General features: G+C 39.8%; 4 protein-coding genes across 7 annotated transcripts in view; 2 read left to right on the plus strand and 2 right to left on the minus strand.

Moving 5' to 3' along the window:
- dnm1a (dynamin 1a) overlaps nt 1–6,604 on the minus strand; it is a 59,753-nt gene extending 53,149 nt beyond the window's left edge. For 3 of the 4 annotated variants that reach the window (XM_067573670.1, XM_067573672.1, XM_067573669.1), the window contains exon 1: nt 5,640–6,603. In XM_067573670.1, the coding sequence (XP_067429771.1) occupies nt 5,640–5,800 (161 nt within the window). In that variant the 5' untranslated portion in view covers nt 5,801–6,603. Of the gene's footprint in view, nt 1–5,639 lie in introns of all 4 variants that reach the window. The other variant, XM_067573671.1, reaches the window with a different exon arrangement.
- Nucleotides 6,605–7,529: 925 nt separating this feature from the next.
- On the plus strand, nt 7,530–18,134 carry ciz1a (cdkn1a interacting zinc finger protein 1a). Its single transcript, XM_067573520.1, has 16 exons — nt 7,530–7,722; nt 8,145–8,391; nt 9,945–10,072; nt 10,186–10,418; nt 10,659–10,776; nt 10,940–11,027; nt 11,150–11,262; nt 11,358–11,437; nt 11,568–11,786; nt 11,896–12,026; nt 12,253–12,346; nt 14,089–14,202; nt 14,292–14,441; nt 14,609–14,687; nt 14,807–14,928; nt 15,166–18,134. Exons 2-16 carry the CDS (start codon nt 8,225–8,227, stop codon nt 15,736–15,738), a joined length of 2,409 nt encoding a protein of 802 aa, XP_067429621.1. The 5' UTR covers nt 7,530–7,722; nt 8,145–8,224; the 3' UTR covers nt 15,739–18,134.
- A 103-nt stretch (nt 18,135–18,237) lies between these two features.
- On the minus strand, nt 18,238–20,694 carry bbln (bublin coiled coil protein). The gene is made up of 2 exons (XM_067573522.1): nt 20,150–20,694; nt 18,238–19,240 (listed from the first exon to the last, which is right to left on the minus strand). The coding sequence occupies exons 1-2, from the start codon at nt 20,226–20,228 to the stop codon at nt 18,981–18,983; spliced, it is 339 nt and encodes a 112-aa protein (XP_067429623.1). The 5' UTR covers nt 20,229–20,694; the 3' UTR covers nt 18,238–18,980.
- A 260-nt stretch (nt 20,695–20,954) lies between these two features.
- surf2 (surfeit 2) lies at nt 20,955–23,904 on the plus strand. Its single transcript, XM_067573521.1, has 6 exons — nt 20,955–21,302; nt 21,539–21,690; nt 21,888–21,991; nt 22,765–22,950; nt 23,227–23,372; nt 23,485–23,904. The coding sequence occupies exons 1-6, from the start codon at nt 21,228–21,230 to the stop codon at nt 23,575–23,577; spliced, it is 756 nt and encodes a 251-aa protein (XP_067429622.1). The 5' UTR covers nt 20,955–21,227; the 3' UTR covers nt 23,578–23,904.
- Nucleotides 23,905–25,316: the final 1,412 nt, after the last annotated feature.

The raw sequence follows: 25,316 nt of genomic DNA on the forward strand, positions 1-25,316 counted from the left end.
TCAGTTCTTTTCTGGGAAATTATTAGGAAATGATGGGACTCATAAAGATCAGATCAATTTCACCAATTGCCTTCAAAAAATCCCTCAGAAATTTAATTACGCTGATCCAGATCGAAGGACTTCAACAAAAATGTCCATTAGCTGAACACTTAAAGAATTATCACAAGACATGACATAAAAAAAAGTGATACACACAAGTATGAGGCCACCACTGAGGCCACATTTGACTGAATGAAAACTACAGTGTATTGTAACCTGGAAACTACAGTATATTCCATAAAGTGTTTATTTCAATATTTAATTTGTATGGTGGGTGGTTTAATTCATCACAGCATCTCACACACTTCCTCATCCTGAATAAATCATTAAAGGACTATCCTTTCTCTTCTTGTTCTTCTTGATTTTATTTAAAAAGAATAAAAGCTTTAATGGAGCACTATATTGTCCTTGTCATTCACATGAGTGAAGCTGCTACTACTCATCAGAACACTTCCGGCCTTCACTGTGTTATGTAATCCATGAAACCAGCTATATATCATAAACTTGATCTCTGTGTGGGGGTTGGAAACATGCTGGAAGGAGGGAGAGAAAATGTCTGTGCTGTAATGTTATGTCCATGTGTTGTGCTGGTGCCAGCAGCATTCACTGATAACAAAGTCCTTCAGTGCTGTATCGTCCTCGTGGGTTTGAGGACATCCCAGGAACACTTTAAATAGTATGTGACCTTTTTTTAAAAAGAAAAAAAAAGTCTCCTTTTGCTACTATCAGCTGTTAAAGTAAACCTACATCCTTCTCAATAATTCTTATAATGTGCTCTTTCTAGGGCCCTTTGTAAAGGACTTGGACTACAGCCAACAATAAAAACATAAATTACTTTTTGCCAAAACATCATCAAGTCAAACCTCAAATGAGAGGTGAAGCAACAAAAAGCTGCAATACATTTAATAAACTCCTAAAGTCCGATTCTGCTACTGTTTTTTTTGTTTGTTTGTTTTTTTTGGGGTGGGGGAAACTGAGGTATCCTTAAATCTTCACATGATGATGTGAATATAGTGCATGAAAAACAATTCTCGCTAGCAAATGATAATCTATGGCAGTGGTTCTCAACCTGAGGGTCGAGACCCCCACGAGAGGGATTAATCTAAGCAGTGGTGAAGTGATTAAACAGGATAGGAGAACAGAAATAAACAAGCTTTCCTCTCATTTTTGCCTCATCTATTATGAATTGATGTATTTTATCTCCTAATGCCTCTAAAACTTAAATAAATAAATAAATAAATAAAACAAAAAAAGTCCTCTTTCATTTAACTGGTAGACAATGCAACATGTGACAAGGGGCCTCAGGTAGAATTTGCTTTATTTTATAGGGCCACAAGCCAAAAAGGTCAGGAACCACTGATCTCTGGTACATTTAGCATTTGTTGTGTTTTAGGAGAAGCAGTTGAGGTGCTGTCCATGGTGCTGAAACTAGTTTCTGGACAACAAACATGCAGCTGAGCTCATAATGTACTCAATGCTTTTGAAGACATAATAAATACTGACTGTATATTGTTGTATGTATAACATTAAATTATGAATATGTTGCATGATACATTCAACTAATGAATTCTAGCTTTTCTGAAACTCCCGTCTATGTGTGGTGTCACTTTCTGTGACAACCTTTCACACAGATTTATAAGTGAGTTTACACCTGACTAGTTAATGATTTTGTTTCTGGTGACTACTCATTCAAATCAATAAAATGTTACCAATATGTGACCAATATGTCAACAATTCCTATTTATGCTTCTGGCCAGTTTTGTAAATATATAATATGGGTCTTTGACTTTTTAAACAATTTAATCATTTTGTTGTACAACTTTTAATTTGAAGCATTTTTTTACTTTTCACTGTGACTGTTGATCAACTTTTCGCCCCCTTTTTGAGATAAAATGTCACACTATGCATGTAATAATGTTAAATTTAGTGAAATGTGCCACATGAACAAACATCCCAACTTCCACCTGAACTCCTGTGCAGTGAAAGGTTTCACCCAGCTGGCACTGTCTGTGTTGTGCACTGGAGACCAGTAAAGCTCCCTGCTTTGTATGCGCTAATTGAACTCATGGGAGGTGAAAATAGAGACACGGTGAGAGACGCAGATGGGAAAGCAGGGTTGTGTTAAAATTCAGATTTGTGAAATGTGTTTAATCACAGGCAGGCCGATGGGACACCAGCAGAAGATACAGAGCTAACAGTTGCACTTGACATGTGTGTACAGGCATAACATATAAAGTACTGAAACAATTAGTTGATTAAATGATCAGTCAACAAAAAATTAATACGAAACAATTTTGATAATTGATTAATTGTTACTTTAAGTGAATTATCAAGAAAGAGTCACTGACTTCAGCTTCTGCACTGTGAGGATTTGTTGCTTTCCTCTTTTTGTTTGTATCATTGTCTAATGCACAAATGAAAACAATGACTTGAAGATAAATTGCTTGCTAAAGGTATTTTTTGATGACATTAGAGCTGCAACAATTAATCGATGAGTTTATCAACAGAAAATTCGATATGCTTTAAGAAAATAGTACAAAAATTCTCAGATTCTAGCTTCTTCAATGTGAATATTTCTGGTTTCTTTAGTCTTCTATGACAGTGAACTGAATATCTTTGATGATCAACGTTTTGCACCATTTTCTGATATAGATCAAACAACTAATTGATTAATAGAGAAACTTATTGTTAGATTAATACATACTGAAAATAATCATTAGTGGCAGCACTAGATGACATACAGGGTTATGTATCTTTGGTACATTTGGTGGACCTCTGTATTTTTAGTTTCAACTTGTTGCCTTTGCTTTGTATTTGAGCACTTTAATATTTTATGGCAATAAAGCACCTTTGAATTGTACTGAGATAGAAAAGGCTGGGAGGGGCGGGTTGAATTGAGGTGATACACAACAAACTGAACTGTGACAGACTGAAAGTAAACAGCAGCTCTCTGCAAGACAGAGACACTGAGAGAACAGGATCAAAAAAAGGATGAAGGTGAACATACAAATTTGATTATCGTGTCCTCATTAGCACAGAATATTTTAACAGATTGGCTACCACTGAGGCTGTCCTTGTCCCTATGTCACACCTGCCAGGCCTGCGGCAGCATTACAATCAAAATGTAATTCACCTGAGAGGAAAGGTGTCATGGTTCAGTACCAGGAGTAACAAATTATTTTGGCCAGATTCCATATCAGCTCATGTAGAAATATTAAAAATTCGATTAGAAAGAGTGGTCTGACAATTATCACAAGACTGATGCAAGTGTATCTCTGCCATTATGCATATTTATAAGTCTCCTATACTTTAGTATTGATTGTCTGTGTTAACTGTAAGCTGCAAGAACAGATAGACGTAGAATTAAGCCAGGACCAGAGCTGTATGAGCAAAATAAACAGTCTTACATCACTGCCAAACTCAACCGTGACACTGTTGGTTTCTATTAAACGTAAAAAGGATGAAAAAGCAAGCAGCTTAATGACAGAAACCTCACATTAAATGACTTTCTGAGAGGCATCTGTGTGAATGTCTGAATAAGAGACAGTGATAGGGGAAGAGAGAGACAGAGAAAAGAAGTGTTGTCACATGTAAACACACAGCGTATTGTACTTCTGTGTATCGGTTTAGTCCGATAATGCAAACGCACTCTGCCACTGGGAGGGTGACATAAGACTAGAGGAGTATAGGAGGACCTGAGTGACGTCACTGCAGCTGGTCTAGTGCAAACGTTAACACACACAATCTCTGTGTGAATCTGCTTTACGCTTAAAAGCAGGTTTCATTGTAATATAACATTTGCCTTCCGATAATGTTTCAGTTTTCCTCGTCTACGTCGTGTCATGACCGTCTAAAAATCCCCGGTCCCTCCGGAAAGGCAGCGTAATTAGGCACAAGCTGTTTCCATGACTACAGCTCAGTGAGCACAGCAAAATGTGCTCCTCCTGATGAGCGTAAAGAGATTGTTTTAATAGTAGTAATTACTCAAAGGAAACTCTTGTGGTTTTAGAACTGTGGTATTAAAATACAGCCTACCAAAAAGAGAGATATATGTTGATTTCTCTATCAGAGGGATAAGTATAAGATTAAGTACCATACAATGGCTACTAATGGTTAAAATACTTACTTTTAGTTTCCTTTTTTTGGTTTTGGTGTCAGTGTTCTTACACTTGAGATTATCAAGGTGCTCATCAAGTTAAATCAACCTCAACCACTATAAACAAAACAGATTTTCCTTCCACAAGCAGCATGTGTAGATTACCCTGACATGTAAACAGTAGGCGTGTCTCACCTACTACCTGTTAAGATGGGGATTAGCACTGTTGCCATGTGGTGAACAAACAAATGTAAGTAAAGACATCAGAGGTGTAGGGCGAAACAGATAATGACGCCAGATGTGTTCACAGCTAATTAGATCTGCCAGAAAAGGACGAATCAATTTAAAAGACTGTTATCTCAAATAAGTTGCGGCACAGATGCATCCCTGTCTTTCCGCTGGGATTAATTGCATTTTGATGCTGACGTACCCAGGTCTTGTTCAGTGGTGTTGGTGGTGGTTGGGGGAGCTGGCTGGGAGCCACAGTATGCACACACTCTGACCTTGCTTAAGCAGGAAATACTGCTGAATCACACAGTTGGTGCACAAAACGGATGTGAAAGTCTACAAAACCACCATTAAAAAAAAAAAAAAGAAAAAAAGTCCAGACCTTGTGCTCATTTATAAAATAAAAGCAAAGCAGTGTTGACAGACAGATAGTTAGATAGTGACACTCATGCTGTTGCCTGAATGCAGTAAGCTTCACTTACAGCATAAGCACAGGCAGACAGATGGATGAGCTGAGCTGGAAGGGCTCAAAGCTCAGGTGGACTCTCTCTCTCTTTCTCTCCCTGCAAGGTCATACTGCAGCATAGCAGATCAGATTTGTTCCCCTCGCTTTGTTTTGAATCATCATCATCACTGACAGAGAGAAAACTGAGCACGTTTGGCTCGTTTTGAAGCCTCTCCACTCACACACACACATCTAGCATTACTTCTCTCCCTTGCCTGGTCAGGATTAAATAGCCTGTAGACAACAAAATGGTAGCTCTGCCACAGAAACAATACATCTCCCTGTAACTGTATCTGCTGTACAGGAAGTCAGCATCCAAACTGCCCCTGCCTCTTTGATAGATATCCAAGGATTTATTATTATGAACATGGACAATTTAGTGTCACTTTCACACACAAAATGATGAAGTTTAAGACACTTATCCTGGTTTATAGCCTTTACAAACTGCTATTTAACAGGTTCCTGAATGCATCATGCAGCAGTTAACAGATGAACTTCACTAGGGATTTATGTAGGCCTACAAAATAATCTCCTTGCCTCAGTGCTCTATGTGTTCATGGAAGACGGGATGTAAAACAAATGAAGCTGGTGAGATTTATGTTGAAAAGCACTCATAAAATCTAAGTGCAGCCTGTGTGTGTGTGTGATTTAAACCTGCCTGAGAAGGGGGATGGGGGACTGGGATGTGTAAATGAAAGCTATACTGCGGCCGTTTTGCGTGATGCACCGGGGGCGCACCGACGCGCACCGCAGCCTGGAAAAGCTACTTACTTCCCGACGAAATTCTCCAGCACCGAGCTCTTCCCCGCACTCTGGCCGCCGACCACGGCGATCTGCGGCAGGTCCAGGTTCGCGTTTTGACCGATGGCGGAGAAGGCATCCTGCATGCGGTTCACCAGAGGAATCAAATCCTCCATTCCCCGGTTCCCCATCTTTGCGGTGCAATCGACGGGGTGTCTTTCCTTGTCAGGGCAGCGAGGGATTTATTTCTTCTTGTCCTCTTCTGTCCCTCCTCGCCACCCTCGCGTTCAGAGGGCGTTTTGGACTGCGCACACACCGGTTCACTTTTCGGTTTGCTCCCTCATTGACTGCGCCTCCCTGGTGTGTCAGATCACCTCAGCTAAAGGACTCTCTCCAGCACCGAGCACCGCAGGGGGAGGATGAGGATGATCTCTTGTATTTCCTCAGGAAAGCTCCCTGCAGTTCCCATCACTCACCGCTGGTGGTGACACTGCTCCACTTTCCATATGCTGCCTCAAAATGTGCTGAGAACAGGAAATTCAGATTTTTCTGAGGCTCTTGAGTTTAATCGTTGTTTGAATGCATTTAGAAAGATGTAGAATGAAAATGTGGGATTCATATCTCCAGTTTTGAGTGTTGTTGCCTTCACATACAGTTTTGTGTGTTGTACAGACCTGTCCATGGTGCTGAATCTCTTGGCACCTTGGACAGGGACAGGGGGCACTCTATAACTTTGTGTGTTAGTTTTTTGTATATATTATATATTTCCACATTAGCAGTGTGGCCCTGAGTGAAGTGTGTGACAACTACTAGATACATTGCCATCATATTTTATTTGTGTTCACCAGAGGATGAATCCTGAGGATTTTGACTTTTCATGCAGATTCATGTACGTTTGACCAAACCTTTTTGTTCATGGCAGATTAGCTTTAAAATAAATGACCAAATTCCTGTCAGCCTCAGCTGTACTTTGAAACTGTGTCTTAATTCAGAGGCTCTTAAGAATATGATGGATGTGGAACATAAATGTGGCTCCTCCGATCACTTTTCTGATGGACAAGTGCTTGAAAAAGCTAATGTTAAGTTGGAAAGCTAAATAAATAAATGATAAATAAAATTAAAATTACCTTTTACATGTTACAGCAAGAGTGTAGTGTGAAATTAGTAAAATAGGAAAAATGCAAAATCATTTAAAAAGCTATTGTATACATAAACATACATAATGAATCAAGTATCCCACTGATGATATAATATTTTTTTTTTTTTTAAATGGCCACATTTAGGTACATACTGTTAGTATGAAAAATAAACACAATGTTCATAAAAAATATATCAAAGGATATGGTATATATGTACATAATTACTATAATATGGTATATACACAGACACATAAATTATTTATAACTGATTATAATTATTATTATGGTTTTTATATAGTAATAGATGTGCGTGTACATCTTTTATACATAATTTATAAATAATTATAAATTATTATTGTAGTGTAGTTATTGTAACTGTGTTGCATTATTTTCAATAGTATATACTGTATATAATATATGAAATACAATAAAACAAGTAATAGAAATAATATGATGGAGTATAATAGTGTTGACTATGTTTTTACTTCTTCTGCTCTTATGACTTATAGTAATAAGGTTAATAAAATAATATATAATTCCTACAAAGTGCAGTGGTATTGTTGTAAAGTGCTTATTTCAGTATAATTGTATTTCAGTTTGAGTTAAGGTTAGTGTTACAATGGTATTCTACTTTTAACTGTTTAATATTAACAAGGGAAAAAACGTTAAATAGCATTTAACTTGTTGTCATCATGCCAACAAGGTAAATGCTATTCAGTTAGAAAATGAAGCAATGTTAGTTTTGATATTAAATTTAGAAATACTACATAAACTTCAGGGTCATCCTTTCGACACCAGACATGTTCTCAGACGGCCGCTGGAGGGAGACAGGATCCAGAGCTTTCACCACACTGAGGAGCTGGTTTGGGTTTCTGTCTGTCTGCATGTTGCTACGGACTGAGAGCAACTCTTTAACCCCGTGCTATGATTGTAGCTGGATAATCAGTCTTCACCGCCGTTTTCCTCTTTGTGAAGTAAGTCGCAACAACTGCAGGAAGCCTGAGATAAAACATATAAAGTACCTGAGCAGGCGCAGCTGCTTGAATGCTATGCTAAGCTAACTTGGTGGCTAATGTAGCTTTGTTTATTTCATGACAGGTGTAGCTAGTTCATTTATTGGCTCAAGATTGCTACTTGGTGTTTGTTCCGGAATAACAAAAACAAGCGGTTAACACACTGTCCTCTTCGTAAAGTTGGCTAACTGAGCAAAGAGAGTAAAACAAACTTAGCAAGCCAAAGGATGAAATGTTGTTAGCTTACTTGCTAACATTAGCTAGTTGTCATCGCGAAATATGAGAGCGACCTGTTGTCTCAGGAGGTGTCGCACTGTTGCTGAGTTGTTCTAGCAGCAGAGAACATAATCACATCAGCTTTTTTCCTTCTTCCTCCGATTCAGGGATCTTTATATTTCCATCTAAAACACGGGTACCTCACAGCTGCCGGTCTGTCAACACACGGAGGAAATTAAAGCCCGTAATGTTCAATCCGCACATCCATCAGCAGCAGCAGCAGCAACAGCAGCAACAGTTTCACCAGCACCTGCGGCAGCTACAGCAACTTTTCCAGCAGCAGCCTCCTCCTCCGCCACCGCCGCAGCCTCCTCCGGGGCATCATGTCGCCCATCACCACCACCAGACACCGCGGTAAGCCCTTTAACTCGAGGCCGGGGATTATGCGAGGGCCCTCGAGGTCAGATATGTGGCTGCTGACAGTGGCAGACTGAACGATCTGGAGATAGATACACATATTTAGATGTAGTTCTTTAATTAAAATTGAATATTTGCACAACTTAGCTATGTGTGAGTCTCTTGGTGAAGGCTCATCTATCCCAATCTCTGTGATTTTGCTATGACTTTTATGCTTTAGTACTTTTTAAAAAAATTTATAGTATTCGTTATTATTACCTGGTATTTGATAGTATTTATTCTGCACTTGTGCAATTTTAACATGTGTTGTTTTTTATATCTTATTGCACTGGGACCCGAGCAATCTTAATTTTGTTCCATTACATGTACATGTGTCGAAATGACAATTAAAAACCTTGAAATACTAATTTTATCCCTGAAGTAAACATGGGAGCCAAAACCTGCATTGATAATTTTGGCCATTATCTTTCCAAGTCTAGCAGCACTGGTACAAATGACATTTTTGACATTGACATTTTTACTTCCTGGTTCAAATAGTTTCATTTGACAGTGTTATGTGCTTATTAAAAGTCAGACTATTTCCATTCTCTGTTATCGGGCCAGCTCAAAGGTAATGCTGATAAATTTGCAATTATAAAAACACTGTTGCAAGATTGGTGGCACCACACCAAAACATATGATCACATCACATCTGTTTGGCAACTATGTGAGAGATAATATACAGCAAGCTGGTCATTATTGCGAAATGAACCCCGACAGGGTGATGCAGGACCCCAATGTGACCCAATCAGAATCGAGTATTCAACAAAGCCGTGTAATAAAACCTAATCAAACCCTGATCTTATGATATAAAGCACTCTGGCCTTCACTGTCGGTTTGCGTCATGTTACCTGTCAGCTTTTGTTAGTCCATCTGTCATCCTCAAGGATGCAGGTTTATTGTTTACTCTGAGGATGAGTAGAAGCAGCAGCCAGTTCAGCTTTATCCCACTAACACCCTCTTATCTGTTTTCTGTATTATCTTATATTATCTTTATTCTATGCTAATGTTTGGTCCATGGTTTTTTGTATTTACCTTAACCCTATATAAATACATTATTCTACTGTTCTTATGGATTTGATTTCTATTTGTATCAGATAATACATGAGAGATTATATGACTGGCTGTTTTTAAATAGTTGCTCTGGGAAGTTGTTGTGATTAAGAAGCTATAAAAAAATAACAATTAAAAATGGAATCTAGGCCAAAGCTGATATGGGAGATGATTTCTGATAAAGATGAGTCAATAGTGCTGCTGTCACTCTACAGAGTTGACTTGATCAGAAAAAATCCTATATTTAAAATAATTATCCTAAATGTGAAACAATCAAATTGATAGATGTCAAGTGTCTTTTTGTTTTCCTCCCAGTATTGCCAGTATTAAAGGTTAGCAGTGGGACTATGTTACTGTGTTTTACAGGAATAAATCTGCATGTCTTTAGCTACAGATTTCAGTGAGGTAATTTGAAATAATGCTGCATCTGTATTTTCTCGTCTTTATTTGTTGCCCAGAGCGATTCCTGTGCCTCCCCAGACAGCCCCTCCTCCCAGGATGGTCAACCTGTGCCAGGCGACCCAGACTACCATCATCGCCCCCAATCCCATGCTGCAGGGGGCCTTACTGATGCAGCAGATGCAGGGTACAGTTGGGATTATAGTGTAAAAGACAGCAGCATCTAGAAAGGGGCATAAACAGACAGCAATCTGTTACACCTGATATGTCTCTCCTTACCCATGCTGTCCTGTCATCCAGGTAACATGCGGGGCTTTGCGATGGGTGGACAGCAGTTCCGTCAGTTCTTCACAGCTGGAGCCAGGTCGTCTCTGCTCGGGCCGGTTCCCATGGGCATAGCCCTCAAGTCCCCCATCATGGGTTTCCCATCTGCTCGACCTTTCCACCCACATGCTCGCTACTACAACAACAACAACGCCACCACCACCACGGCCTCTTCCTCCTCCTCCTCCTCTTCTTCCACCTCTACCACAGTAATTACAACAGCACCATTATACTGATTACAATATAATGACTGTGTAGGTGTTCAGTCAAGCTGTCATGCTAATCTCCGGTTAAAGGATCACAGTTTGGTGATAGTCAGAAGCGGTGTAAATGTTCTTGCTGATGTGTTTGTAGGTAATTTGAAATGCAGCCCGCTCAAAGATTATCAGGGCTTGCCACTGTGTTTGACGCGACAAGTCTGTCTATAATCGTGTTATCTTTGCACACAGGACGCTGCAGCACGCCAGCCGGATAGGAAGAGGGACAGCAAGCAGATGGCAGTTGGGAGCAGCGATGACCAACCAGCAGCTAGCAGTTCCAGTGAGACTGGTGATAAGATTGAAACAGGTAGGGTATCCCTTTAAGGCATATAGTGTGAGTTTAATGTCATATGTGACTTTCAGTTGGTGTCCATGTCAAAAGTACAGAAGAATACATTGTTCTTGACTTTGGTTTTGCATTGTCTATTATAAAGGTTTGATGTTTGTATGTGTTTGGATGTAACCCACAGATGGTGCTGCGGGAGGAGTGGATGGAGCCACGCAGCCCTCTGAAGAGCAACTTGAAGAACCTGCAGTGAAGAAGCAGAGGACGGAGGAGTAGGGAAAACATTGTTTATTTTTACATATAAGAGAACAGATAATAAAAGTGTTATGGCTTAGTTATTTTAAAGTCATGGAATTACTTTAATAACCTTTGAATCTCATTATATCCCGCTCAGGTCAGAGGAGCCTAAAGAACAGTGTGTGGTTGAGGCAATCACTATTGCAGACACAGACGAGGGCGTTCTTTCTCCAGAGTGCAACAGCAACACGGACGACAGCCACCCTGATGGTAAAATACACCTCATCTATATATCATCAGTTTGGAGAGCAGGTGTTCCCAGTTGAGATGGACATGTATTGTATGTTTCTCTGACTTTTTCCTAGACTGCATGATTCTGGAGGAAGGAGGCTCCACGGCGGGATCGGATGCTGTTGAGTTGCTGGAGGAGAGCACTGCCGCTGAGGTGAGGGGAGCCTTTTTTATTTTGTCACCATACAGTTTGGAAAGTGCAGGTCAAAGTCTGTATGTCCGCCATCCATCTGTCAATATACACAAAACTGTGTTTAGATCTGGTTTGCGACACCTCTCCGTAGGTGCACAGCTTTTCGTCTGCCCCGTCACTATCTGGCAGGCTGAGTGAAGACAGCCAGCAGGTTACTTTACCCCCGGAGGAGATGCCACAGGGCAAAGATGCTCCTTTAGCTTCACCAGATCACCAGGAAGAAGAAGAGGAGGGTGAGGCGGAGGGCGAGGCGGAGGGCGCCAACAAGTTCTACTGCTACCTCTGCAGCATCACCTGCCACAACCAGCAAGTAGGTTGAATGTAAACAAACACACATGATGAAAAGTCACAGTAAATTCATCTTCTGTCTTTAATGTTCTCTAATCTTGTGTTTTTTTGGGGGCGGGGTTTTTTTGTAGAACTTCAGGAGTCACATGAACAGCGTTTCCCACCAGCAGAGGATGATGGAGATTCAGCACATGAGCAACGCCTGCCTGGTTACGCTGCTGCCACGAGTACAGGAGACTCTACAGGGAGCAAGCAAAGATGGGTCCGTATTTAAAAGCACAAATATGCATTTGGCTTGTGTTTTGTATTCTTGTTTCTCTAAAACAGCAGTTTTATTTTAAATTGTGATAATTATCTTTTTTATTTTAACCATAAACAAATTTTTTGAGGTGAGTCATTTTGAGTTTAACATAGGTTTTAAAAAAAAAAAAAAGGGAAAAAAAGGATGTTTATGAGTCTTGAGTAATGTTTGTCTGTGTTCTCTTCAGGGAGAAAAAAGCTGATTTGCAGCGTTGGTGCGCCACATGTCACACCCACTTCACCAGTAGCATCATGGACCACCGTCGCACCAAGGAGCACAAAGTAATCAGCTGCTGAGTTCAAAATCTTTAAAAAATGTGAAAGCAGCTTATCTGATTGCTTAAAATGAGCCCTGTGCAATATCACCAAAATGTTAAAAGATTCAAAATGTATCATCTTACAAAAATGGTAGTATTTTTAGGGTTAAGTGTAGGGTATTTGATCTCATTTATAATTAAAAACAAACAGGTTAGATAGACTATATTGAAAATACAGACCTCAAAGTACAACCTCCGTGCAACAAAACTGAGTTTATCTGTGATTTCCAGTTAAGAGTAATTGCCTGAACAAGGTTATAAAGAACCTGTGAACACCACAACTTTCTCAGTTTTGTACTGGGTTGTGTCTAACGCAACATTGCTCCACATGGTAAGGAACGGCATGAACGAGTAAGAAACCAGACTGAGAGACTTCTTAAAGATGGTAGAGGGTACAAGATCATTGGTGGTCTACTGAACAAAAGCCAAAACACAGTTGCAGCAGTGGTTAGGAGGTACAGGAGGACCCATATTACCAATAACAGTTACCGTCCTTGAAAAACGACAGCACGCACAATTCACTATTTACGCAACCTTGCATTGAAAAACAGACGGGCAAGTGCCTTTGACCAACAGTGACTGCTCAGACTGTGCTGACGACATTGCATGAAGTCAGTCTCTATGGACGACGTCCAAGAAGAAAACCTTTGCACACAAAATGGCAAGAAAATGCAAGATTAAACTTTGCCAAAGAACATGATAAGAAGCCTAATGAATATTGGCAGCACATTCTTTGAATAGAAGAAAGCAAAATAAATAATTTTTTTAAATCAGATGGGGTCCAACATGTTTGGCGTAGACCTGGCCTAGACTACCACAGTGACAGCATAGTGCTGACTGTGATGGAGGTGGAGGTGGGAATGTACTCATATGAGGTTGCATGAGTGCAAAATGTGTAGGAGAGATGACATTTACAGATGGCACTATGAAAGTTTGTATACCCAAATACCTGAGGGAAGGATGACTCCCACTCAAGACGGATTGCAGGAGGGGAATTTTCCACAATGACAACGATCCAAACACACTGCAAAGATCACACAAGAGTTTTTAAAGAAGAAAAAATTGAAACTATGACCTGGCCAAATATGTCCTCTTACTTGAATCCAATAGAACACCTTCAGAGTATTTTAAAGGTGCAGTGTGTAGAATTTAGTGACATCTGGAATATAATATTCATAAGCATGTTTTAAGTAATGTGTAATCACCTGAAAATAAGAATCATATTTTTGTTACCTTAGAATGAGAGGGGTATTCAGTTGGTTGCAATCTGCAACCTCACCGCTAGATGCTGCTAAATCCTACACACTGGTCCTTTAAAGAGTAAGGTAGAGCAACAAAATCCCTCCAGCAAAGAACAACTGAAAACAATCATCTGTGAAGAATGTCAGAACATTTATCCACAGATTTGGGCATAAAAAATATATTTAAAAAAAAATGGAGTCTCACTAATGAAGGCTGTGCTGACTTTTGTTGCAGTTTGTTCTTAAATATGGACCTTTCATTATAGTTTAATTAGTCAAACGTTCAGTTTTTCAAATAAATTGACTTAATTTGTCATGGGTTTTGTCTAAAAACAAATAAAATTGTATTAAATGGACAGGATTTGTAATTAAAAATTAAAATTTTAGTGATTATGGCCAGGGGTGCCCTCAGTTTTGTTACATGCTGTTATTAGTAATGATCTGGTGTCCCTTTGTCTCTCTCCAGCTCGCCAGTCGAACAGCCATCTCCTCCTGCACAGTCTGCAAGAAACACTTCAGGACCTCCCAGATTTTTGTGGAGCATTTGCAGTCCCAGGAGCACCGACAGAAAATGGAGAAGGTATCGGTACTTCTGATTTTCCATAGGTGGTGATGAATTGAAATACTCAACTCACTCACTCATGCTGTACTTATGTTATTGTTTCCTAGCTTCAGGAAAAGGAAGGCTCTGAGGCCTTGGCCAAGCTGACCACCATGGACACAGACGGCTTTTCACTGGAAGAGGAGGAGGGCAGCGAGGTGGAAGAGGGACAGGATAGGCAGAGGAGTGAAGGGGACCAAGACTCCACTGACCAACAGGTGCTTTTCATATATCGGCGATTGATTATCGTAGCCAGTAAACTTCACAGTTCAATCAGTACATCACTTTGAGATACAGTGTAATCTCTGAAATAACACTTTTAACACCTCTTAGTTGCATTTATCATAATATAATTGTTGACTGTGTTTGTGGTGACCTGGTACAGGATGGCTGGACCTCCCCTAAAGAAGTGACCCTAAAGGACATGGCCAGTGATGAGGAGTACGACTCTGACACAGTCTACGGTGAGTGATGGCGTTCTCCTGCTTTTCCTTGTAGTTCAGGTTTACTGATGACATTTATTATTATTGTATAATATTAATAATAATGAGTGACGTTTAGTCTGTGATTTCCTTTACCACAGGGTCCAGTTTCTTTGTTCCAGTAGCAGGTTTTATCTGCAGACTCTGCAACAAATTCTACCACTTTGAATCCTCTGCCCTGCACACCCACTGCAAATCCCTGAAGCACTTTGAGAACCTCAAGGTTGGTTTTTAATGACTGATTATCTGTGGCCCAAATTAAATTATTGTTGTATTTTATTTAAGGAATTCTACTTAAAGTTAACTAATACTTGTTACCATTTGCATTCAGCATTTCAGAGAGGGATGTTTTTTTGTTTTGTTGGTTGCTCTTAAAGGGATGGTTTGCATTAATCTGCATGTTATCCTTGAGGAATCTTCCATATCCTTATTGTGGTGTTTTTGTGCTTTCTTTTCTCAGAGGCATAGAGCATTGCTCAGTCAAAAGGGTGAAGCTTCCAGAGAATCTCTCTTAGCTGAGGACAGCCTCAGGTCAGCACCAGAAACCACCACAGACTGTTTGGATGAAAATTCCCTCTCCCATGACACAGGTTTAGTGACGGACCTTAACTCCATGCAGCCTAGCATTACACTCACCCGACTGAGCATGCAGGCAGAAAACCAGCAACAGGAGAACCAAGCCGAACCCGACCCCACCTCACAGGACTTAATCACCACCTCAGCGACCAGCAGTGGCAGCACAGACCAAGAACTAAGCCTCCAAAATGAGGAGGAAGAGCCCACATCCCAGGCCTCTGTAGTCCAGGAGAGTCCAGGTGAGCTGGCTGCTGGCAGCACAAAGGAGCCAGACTCGGAGGCAACAGCAGCAGCAGCAGCAGCAGCAGCAGCAGCAGCAGCAGCAGCAGCTGCTAATGAAGAGGAGGAGGAGGAGAAGGAGGAGAAGGAAGCTCCTGCTGCACGGAAAAACAACGGCACAGGGAAGACAAAAACCACAGCCAAGCGCAGGTCAGGGAGGGCCGCAAACAGACGTTGAGTCAGAGATAAGATGTGGAAAGAAAGGAAACCTGGTACAATCCCAACCTAAGGACATGATGTGTCAGTATATAAAGAGGTGCTTCATGGACCAAGAAGTGAACAGCCATGTTGGAAAGTTTGAATTAAACACACACCCACAAATAGTAAGACTGCTGATGATGAAATACGGCGGAACAACTGCTCTCCCAGGGTGGGAATAAAGACCCGACATGACGGGACATAAAATACAAGTTAAAATCTTCAGTGGTTGGTAAGCCTTTTAATTTTGGCTCCCAGTTTGAAAATCATGTTCTTTAGCCTGCCTGTTCCTTTCAAGTGTTCATAAATTGGTGAAAATTTTTTTTTTTTTATGTTGCATTAATTGAAACTAATTTTCTTTTTTAGATGAAGCGATGCTCTTTAAATTGGTTACCTAATAGAAAAGCTTTTACATGGACACAGATTTAAAATCATAGAAGCTACACACAAATTTGATATATACAATATTTTAAAGGTGTAGTATGACATTAATTTTCTAAACACTGGAAAGAAAAATGAAATGTGCTTTTTTAGGTCACAAATTAAAATGCTTTTTTTTTTTTTTTTTACCTACTATTACAATCAGTGTAATTGCTCAACTGGCTCATCAAAAAGTTAATTTCCCACCCTGCTGTCCTCAAGGATCAGGAGTTAGATGAGGGCTGATTGTCAGTTGTTGGGTTTTTTTTTTTTGCAAATTCTCTAGCCTAGCTAGATGAATGATTGTTAACATAATATAACCTTCAAGTGTAGAAGACTGTACTGATAGTAAAGTGGAGACATTTTCCATAATGCTAACCACGTAGCACACGCTTTTAGCGAGTTGAAATGTAGAATGTAACCAAATTAAGTGTTCAAACAGGCGACAACTTCTGTTTTTAAAAAAAGTGTTAACACAAGCAAGATGGTACTTTTGGCTTGAGTGTTGAATCGTGCAAAATCTTGAATCCGATCATAGCTTTGTTGATGAAGAAGAGATTGTTCAGGGCATTTTTTCATCCTTTTTTTTTTTTTTTTTTTTATTTCTATACATTTCAAGCTGATGTTGTGTGGGGGGGGGAAAGTTGTCAGTAGCAGTGGCCTTCTTTAAACAGTACTGCACACATTCTTACAGGCCTACTGCCGGTGACCGGGAAACTTTTTTTGTGTATCAAAGATCCCAACATGAGGTGTCAGAGCTGGATGTAGTAGTGGACATCTTTTGACAAAATGTCTAAAAACCCTTTTACATCTGCACACAGTCATATGGAAAGAGTACTCCCGTGTTCTTTCTTTCAATGCGTTTCTCTCAATGTAAATGAGAGCAGCAGACAGCTTCATCAACATGCCAAGTGCAAGAAAAGGGAAGTGTTTCAACGAACAACCAGGCACTGAATTTAAATTACAAGCTGTCCCCGACTCCCCGGCGACTTGAAGTCTGGAAGCTTCTTTGGACATTTACAGGCTTGTCATGTAAGACAGGTATATGCTGCTTGAAGCACAAAGTTGATTTTCCTTCTCGCTGGATGTCAAAATTGAGAATTAATTTGCGTAACATGGGTCATGTTACCACATCAGTCACATTCCCATAGACATTTGTCAAGTGTGCCTACATTTAGAAAAAAAATAGTTGCTTTCATGTTTCCATGGACTTAAATTGAGCGTTCTGAGCATTCACCGCACAAAAATACTGTCAGATGATGCTTATTTTCTTTCAATTTACCATTGCATTGATTTTTTTCCCCCCCTCATTAAGATATTTGGTTGCTATACACTGGATAGATGGAACCACAGTTGGTCTCAATTTTATGTGTGAGGAGAAACCCTAACATGCTTGCAGGTATTTAAAGTTGAAAAGTATCCTTGTTAAGGTTCAACCTGTAACGTTCAGTGGACTATCCCAGTTATAGATTATATGTATATAATGTATAACTTTGGTTCCAGCATTTCAGCCGCCACAAGGTGTAAATAAGGAAGTATTACTTCCTTCTTCATGACAAGTGTACTGTTCTGGAAACATTTTATCCTCCGTTAAAGAGAAGGATATTTAAAACCATAAAAGACTGGTTCAACACATGTAGCAAATCCTGTAGTCATTGTGGCAACCGTCACATGATTAATATCTTAATCCGTTCTGTCTGAAGGAACGGATCAAATTCAAATTCAAGATGTACATTTTAGCTCTGATACAGAACGGAGCAGAAGAGGGGGAAAAAAAAGATGTAAAGGATAATTTCAAACAAAGCTGAATGTTTCTTATTGTATTTTTATTCAGCTACTGACAATTTGAGATCAAAACAAGTGATGTTTTCTAACTGCTGGAAGTTTAATGTATTTTTGGATGTTTGTTTTCTGTTTGGGGGTCATTTTAATTTATATTAAAATGTCTGACAATTCCCACGTTTGTGGCTGCAAAGCATTGAATTTTTTTGCCTTACACTTTACAATAAACACACACTTCATCATGCTGCAGATGAAACATAACACGCTGGTACACATCTGGAATGTGGCATATTTACTTCTTGGGATACATACAGTAATTACAGAGAATACAGCTATTACAAAGCTGATGTCAACATCAAATGGATTCTGGGTAAAACCAGAAACATGCTATAATGTTATTTTGATGTTTGACCATGAGGACTGACTCAAGCTCATGGAGAGTTTGTACTGATCTGCATAACATACATCAGTGCTGATCACCACAGACATCAGCACATTATTGCGTGTGGGGTTACAAATTCAAATCTCTTGCCTCCTTTAATTAATATAATTGATGCCGAGTCTCTTTAATTACCTTCTTATAAATCCACTAGTGTGTTCCTTGCTTTAGGATTTGTAATTATGTCCCACATGGACCTCAATGAAACTGCAGAGGGAGATACAGCCTTTTACATAGCAACACTGCAAAGCAAGTTGGTAACAAAGTGCTAAGTAACTGGGATGTCCAACGTCTTTGATAAGCTGCGTGAGGTCAATGAACTTCAATCTTCTCAGGAACCAAACACCAGCACACCACAGTTCAACAAAAGGAGAAAAACTTGATTGAGTTCAGTGACAGAGGAGATGAAAAACATCGTTGTCGTACATACGTCTGCTGATGGGGGTGCAAATTCACATAAGAATCACACAGAAAGGGACTATGCGGATAAAGGGTCACTAGTCCAACAGACAGAGGTTAGGACTCGAGTCAACCCTCAGAAATATTTCTATCTGCATTTTGCTGAACTCAATCCTCTTTCTCTAACTGCTCTTGTCACTTATTTGCGAGCCCCCGGTGTCGTCATCCAGATCTTCTGTGCTGGGTGAGGAGGAGTCCGTGTCTGCAGGATGGGGCTCCTCCGGGTTGGGAGAGCCGAGCAGCTGGGCCCTGAACTCCAGCCGGGCTTGTCGGTTGGACTCCATCAGTTCGTGCAGTTTGCCGTTTAGTGCGTCGTTCCGCTCCTCCAGGTCATCAAGATAGGAGTTGATCTGATCTAACATGGAGTTGATGGATTCATACTCTGTGGATACATGGTAGAGACATTAGATTTTTCTGTTATGCAAGGTAGAGAGCTGCTACCTGTAGATTAAGGAGCTCCAGGTTTTAAAAGTAAAAGATGTATTTTAGAATGTAAAAAGCTGTTTATTTATGTGTACTGAAGCAGTTATTTAGAGCATTAAAGGCTGGGGTCACAAGTATTCAAGTCTGTCTTAAAACAACAGTCAGGAGCCCAGATGAACATTGAAATAGATTTTTCTCGCCATAATCATTCCTCCTGTTCATACTGACCATTAGAAGATCCCCTCATAAAGCACTTACAATGTAATTGATAGGAGCAAAAATCCACAAGTATTAAAAGGTTTATCAGAAGTCTAATATGAAGCTTCAGTCATCTAAATGAGCCAAATCAAGTAGATATCTTTAAACATTACAGTCTTTTAAGTGTCACATTTCCTCTTTTTGTTACTATACTTCCACCACAGCTCAACAGGGAAACACAAAGAGGGAATTTGATGCTAAAAAGGACTGCAAATGTGACAGATATCCACTTGATATGACTGATTGCTGAAGCCTGAAGCTTCAGATAAACTTTTGAATGTATTTTTGCACAAAATGACTGTGTGGACACACTGAGGATTTTGGCACCCATCACTTACAATGAAAGCACATTTGGAGAGGATCTTTTAAAACAGGAGGAATAGTTACAGCCTCTTTCAGTGTTCATATGGACACGTGACTGTTGTTTTAAGACAGACTTTAATGCTCTAAATAACTGCTTCGGAGCAGAAGTGCCTAATTTTGTGTATTCTGACTTTACTGTCCAAAAATCAATGAAATGGCACAATAATTTGGTGGATATTCCCTTTTAACGTCAATAACATTACGCTACTAACGCTAACATTTATGAATGAACACGCTTGCTCGTTACCTTCTTCGCCGAACTCATCCTCATCGTTGATGATACCATCGTCAATAGAGATGTTGGGATCTCCATTTGGTCCAGACATTATTTAAATATCCGCGTCTGTTAATTTATTGCCCAAAACACGTAGCTAGTTTTAATCGGTTTAGCTAGCTAGCTAGATAGCCAGCGAACTAGCATTAGCAAAAGCCTCTACGAGCAACAATTTAGGCTTAAGCAAGAATGTCCCCAAATGTACTGATAAATGTCTTCTTCACCGAAATATCAGACAGGGTTAATTTACCAGCTTGACGTTTAACTAGAGGACGTAAAATATTTGTCTACCGGGGGGGGTTTAACGTTCTCAGCAAAGATTGTTTATTCACAAGGAAGATGGCTCACTCTTTACAAATAATCTAATAATAAGTGATACCGTCGTCAATACTACACCAGAGAAAATCTGTTAGACTGGTTTAAAGTTAGTAACTAGTGCCTGCAGTCGAGCAAGGTCCAGTTTTTACATTTAAAACCTCACGAATATCCCCGCGGCTTACTTGGCGACTAGACATATGGTTTCTGAAAATAAGGACAAAGTGGGCGCTCTTCTATTACCCTGCTCTCTGATCCCGAGCTGTCAGATCAGATACTGGTCAGTCATGTGATCAGTCAGCTGACTGAACGCACTGCTGACACCTGACTTCAACGTTTAATTTTGGACCATTAGTCACTTGAACTGCTTGTCGACAGAAATGCTTCAGACAAAATACAGCTCTGCCTCATAGTAGCTTTAACTGATTCACTGTATACAGTTTTATAACGTTTATCGCGTTTTGTCATCAGTTCAGCGTTACTGAAAATCTCGTCCTTTACTCGATTTGCTCAATTTGATTTAATCAGAGGGGTCGTATTTGATAAATACCATGATGGTGTTTGAATAAGAAGCTTTATCTTCTCGTCTAAGCTGACTTTCCTTACTGTAATCAGTGGGTGGCGCCAAGATATCAGTCAACAGAGTCGGTGCACTCAACCCACGTGTAGACATTTCCTGAAAGGGGGGTGGCCTGATCAACACATTGAAATATATGTTTTGACGTGTTTTTAAGCTATGGAAGACTTACCTGCGGACCTCAAAGCTTTTCTTTTAAATCATCCTTTTCTTCAGCTCACAGATGGCAAAAAGGTTAGCGAGCAAATTACTTCAGATCGCACGAAATTCACTTTCGTGCAGTCGTGATGCTAGCTGTATTGCTAATTTACCTCATGAGCCATGCACTGCTAAGTGTTGTGATGGCTAGATGTGTTGACCAAGACTGAAAAATCTGCAAATGATTACCAGTTTTATTGTCGCATCATGCTAAACGGCATGGTTAACACCACCAAATGTACCACATGCGTCACCTAATGTGTTGTTTTCAGATCAAATGCACTCTGAATGGCCACGAGTTTCCATGCAACCTGACGGAGCTGCAGAAGTTCACTCAAGGGAAGAAATATGAGAAACTGAGTGCTGCAGCAGAGTTCAACTACAGCCAGTATGAACCACATGTCGTGCCAAGCTCAAAACAACCGTAAGGAAACTCTTTTGTTTTGTCCAGAAATGCTGCTGTCTGTCAGTGTGTTGTCATTTTGGAAGAGAAAGCAACAGAACCTTGTTTTTCTTGCAACAATTACTGTCAAGGAAACGCCACAATTTGTCACTCAGGAATCTGTCAAGCTGATGTACATTTTGTGATAAGTTTTCTGATGTTTATTGTCTGTTTTCCAGCAATCAGCTCTTCTGTAAGCTGACCCTCAGACACCTCAACAGGCAGCCGCACCATGTCCTAAGACATGTCAACGGGAAACGCTTCAAGAAGGCCCTCACTAAATGTCAGTGCATCACTTATCTGCATGGATGACACGTTTTCCTGGTTATGTCATTGTGGGTTACAGATGCTATGCCTTTTGAACAGTGGAGATGTTACACAATCCAAGACCCAATTCACATAGACCTGAGTTGTGATGCTACTAACTCAGGAAGGAAATGAAGATAACTGACTTCACATATCTTTACATCTTTTCTCTGCTGAACATAACCATTCTAAATCTGCTCCGACTGACATTCTTCTCGCATTTCGGAGACGTGTTAACAAATTTAAGCAGCGCAGTCACTTAGAAATACATAAAATAACATCATGTTCAATTTAAACTTCCATGCCAATATCAGCTATAGACAGTTATTTAGTCACAATATTCCCATACATTTTTGATTTCATAGAAATACTCTTTATTATCCATTTTAGGTTTTATCTGTAGTGTTTGACGTCTGTTCTTATCAGTATTGCTAATGTACCTTGATCCTTCAAAACGCCTTAATAGTATTACTTACCCTTTTCAAGTCATTCTTAATGACGCTATGTGTTAGCATAGCACTGACAGATTCAAAACTGAACCTGAGACGTCATTTCTTTTAAAGTTTGGAATCAACATCATTCAAATCAGAGCTGAAAAACTGAAAAAAGGCTAATATGAGAACATCATTCTTATGTAATACGCTGCAGTTATGAGTTGTTGATGAGATTACCAACAGACCTGCAGCTCTCAGCATGGACGAGTCACACCGTTGCTTAATTACTGATGTGACTGTCTCATTCCTTCCCTAGATGAGGAGTGTGTGCAGCAGGGGATTGAATTCGTTCCAGCCAGACTCAAACAGAAAAGGCCCAAAGATACCGGAGAGGAGTTCAATCGAGGGAGGGCCCCAAAACATGGAAACAGCATGTGGGAACCCTCATCCAGTGACGAGGATCACAGTGACTCAGAAGACAGCATGAGTGACCTCTACCCCTGTCAGTATCTTTTTCCACCTGTAGAATGGTAGTTATGTGTCATGGAGGCTTCCAAGTGTTTGCATGTTTTCATTCTATGTGAGGAGCAAGTGAAGTTACTGTTTAGCACGTTCATACTCAGCTATATAATTGAGTTGGTGTTTACTTTAACTGGAAAACAACAGACTTTAGTTCTCACTGCACCTGAGTCCAGATATGCAGATTCAGATTTGGTCAAACAGACTTATAAGGTTGCAGTTTTACTTTGTAGTAACACTGTGTTATATTTTCCCACAGCGTCAATGTTCACTTTAAAAAAACAAGAAGAAGAAGTTATGGAGGATGGCGAGAATGAGGAAGAAGATGACTTCCAAACAGATGAGGATGAGGATGAGGATGAGGAAATGGAGGTGGACAAGCAGGTGCAACAGAAACGCAAAAAGGTGTGTAGAAGTCTGAAATAAGATTTTTGTGTGTGTGTATGTGTCTGTTTTACTAATGTTATTATGAGTTTTCCTTGGCAGACAATAATGCTGCAATATTTATGTCTTCCAGGTCCAGGGCGGTGGTTTTCAGAAGAAATTCAGAAATAACAATTGGAAATCGGCACGTAATAAGAAAAACTTGAAAGCACGAAGTGGAAAGTAAAAAAACGCAGAAGAATATCTGTAGTATTTTTATACCAGGACATTTTTCAGGCAGCAACACTGACGTCCAGTTCGGAGTAGTATTCCTGTGTCCGAGGATAGCCTGACGTTTGTATAACATCCATTACATTTTTTCATATTTTCTGCATATGAAAAGATGTCTTTTTTCCCCCAAGTTGTGATGTTGTACAGTTCTAACAAGGCTGGTTTAGGTGTCATGGAAAGTGTGTCTGTGGCAGTAAACAGATCATTTGTACTGGATATGTTTGTTTTCTGGTTTGCAGCCAAGAGCACTGTCCAAAAATACAACTCTGTTTGGATTTGCAAATATCTGTGTTTGGTTTTTTTTCACCAATCATTGCCTGTAAAGCAGATAAAAAGCATGATGATGCATGTTTGAAATGTGCATTTTGCAGGAACCTTTTTCAGGTCATAAAGCGTTTTATAAAATGTAGATTTTCCAGGAGGTGAAACATGTTTGTAGCCTTGACAAACATCTACTTTTTGTATACGTTATTTAGATTTTACTGTTTCATAAGCACAGGGGTATATACGTTTCTCGTACAGGTCTATAAGATCCACAGCTGAAGTTAAAGCATGAACACATTCTTCATCCTCTTCCTCATCTCAATCACCGTCAGTAGACACATATCTGACGGCTTCTTCCTGTCTCAGCCGGCTGTTCCTCTGCAAACACGAGCGTCAGTATGAGCCGCCAGCCGCACATATTGACAGCTGGCTCTCACAAATGTTTTACATTGTGTTCCTCCAGGTTGCACATCTAGTCATGTTGGGTGAGGACTTCAGGGAATTTTAACAAGTCGCTAGGGGAGCTTAAGGGTGTTGTTCAGCAGAGAAGCCCAACAGTAGGCTGTAAGCTTTAAAATTCACAACTACAGAAGTAGCTTCACGAGCCTATAAGGATACTGTACAACTCCACTCTTCAATCTTACGGTCATCAATTTCATCTTAACGACTGCAGCGAGACATTCAGTTTGGCAGGACTCCACCATCAAACAGTCTGTCTTGTGAAAGTTGGCGTCAGATCCTCCAGTGGAGTTTCAGGGATTTGTAGGATTTATATGAAGGAGCACTGAAGCTTTTACAGGGTCTTTTGGTGCTCCAACACCCTACCAAGATACTTTATGTTGGTTTTTCCTTTAATATCTCATCCGACTGTGTAACCTGGACTTACTGCACAGTTGTTATTGAGGCAGTTTGTGTACACTTTTTGGTTTCACTATGAAAGTGTGTAAAGATAAAGGCCACTTGTATAAAGTGTGATTATTAAGTTGAGATTTCATTGTAAGGATTTTAATGAGGTTAATGGACTTTTTTGTGTGGAAAAAACATATTAGAAACATTATCATTCAAATCTATTTGACATTTTTGTGTTTGCATGGTCATACATTTATTTCATTTTTAAGAGTGCATTAAAAATGTTTTATTATTTTTAGTAGTAGCAGTAGTAGTGAACAAAATGTTCACAACTACTGTCATTTCCGTTATAAGATAGCATGAACAGATCATGTCATAAACCTTTTTGATAGACAATATCACTTCTTTGAGTGTGTGTGTGTGCTGTAAACAGTGGTAAGTGTGGTTAAGTAAAAGTAGAAATACTGTAGTCTAAAAATATTCAATTACAAGTAAAAGTCCTGAGTTTAAAATGTTACTTAAGTAAAAGTACACAAGTATTATCAGCAAAATATACTTAAAGTATCAAAAGTAAAAGTGCAG

This window comes from Thunnus thynnus, chromosome 19 (genome assembly GCF_963924715.1).
Source record: "Thunnus thynnus chromosome 19, fThuThy2.1, whole genome shotgun sequence".
Lineage (NCBI taxonomy): Eukaryota > Metazoa > Chordata > Actinopteri > Scombriformes > Scombridae > Thunnus > Thunnus thynnus.

What these genes read in the sequence shown, in the direction of transcription:
- ciz1a (XM_067573520.1), top strand. Translation starts at nt 8,225, where the DNA reads ATGTTCAATCCGCACATCCATCAGCAGCAGCAGCAGCAACAGCAGCAA. An exon ending in TGGTGATAAGATTGAAACAG is followed by an intron (nt 10,777 to 10,939) that starts GTAGGGTATCCC and finishes TGTAACCCACAG; the next exon opens with ATGGTGCTGCGGGAGGAGTG. An exon ending in GTCGCACCAAGGAGCACAAA is followed by an intron (nt 12,347 to 14,088) that starts GTAATCAGCTGC and finishes GTCTCTCTCCAG; the next exon opens with CTCGCCAGTCGAACAGCCAT.
- bbln (XM_067573522.1), bottom strand. Translation starts at nt 20,228, where the DNA reads ATGTCTGGACCAAATGGAGATCCCAACATCTCTATTGACGATGGTATC. An exon ending in GGATGAGTTCGGCGAAGAAG is followed by an intron (nt 19,241 to 20,149) that starts GTAACGAGCAAG and finishes ATGTATCCACAG; the next exon opens with AGTATGAATCCATCAACTCC.
- surf2 (XM_067573521.1), top strand. Translation starts at nt 21,228, where the DNA reads ATGGAAGACTTACCTGCGGACCTCAAAGCTTTTCTTTTAAATCATCCT. An exon ending in AGCTCACAGATGGCAAAAAG is followed by an intron (nt 21,303 to 21,538) that starts GTTAGCGAGCAA and finishes TGTTGTTTTCAG; the next exon opens with ATCAAATGCACTCTGAATGG. An exon ending in TGCAACAGAAACGCAAAAAG is followed by an intron (nt 23,373 to 23,484) that starts GTGTGTAGAAGT and finishes TATGTCTTCCAG; the next exon opens with GTCCAGGGCGGTGGTTTTCA.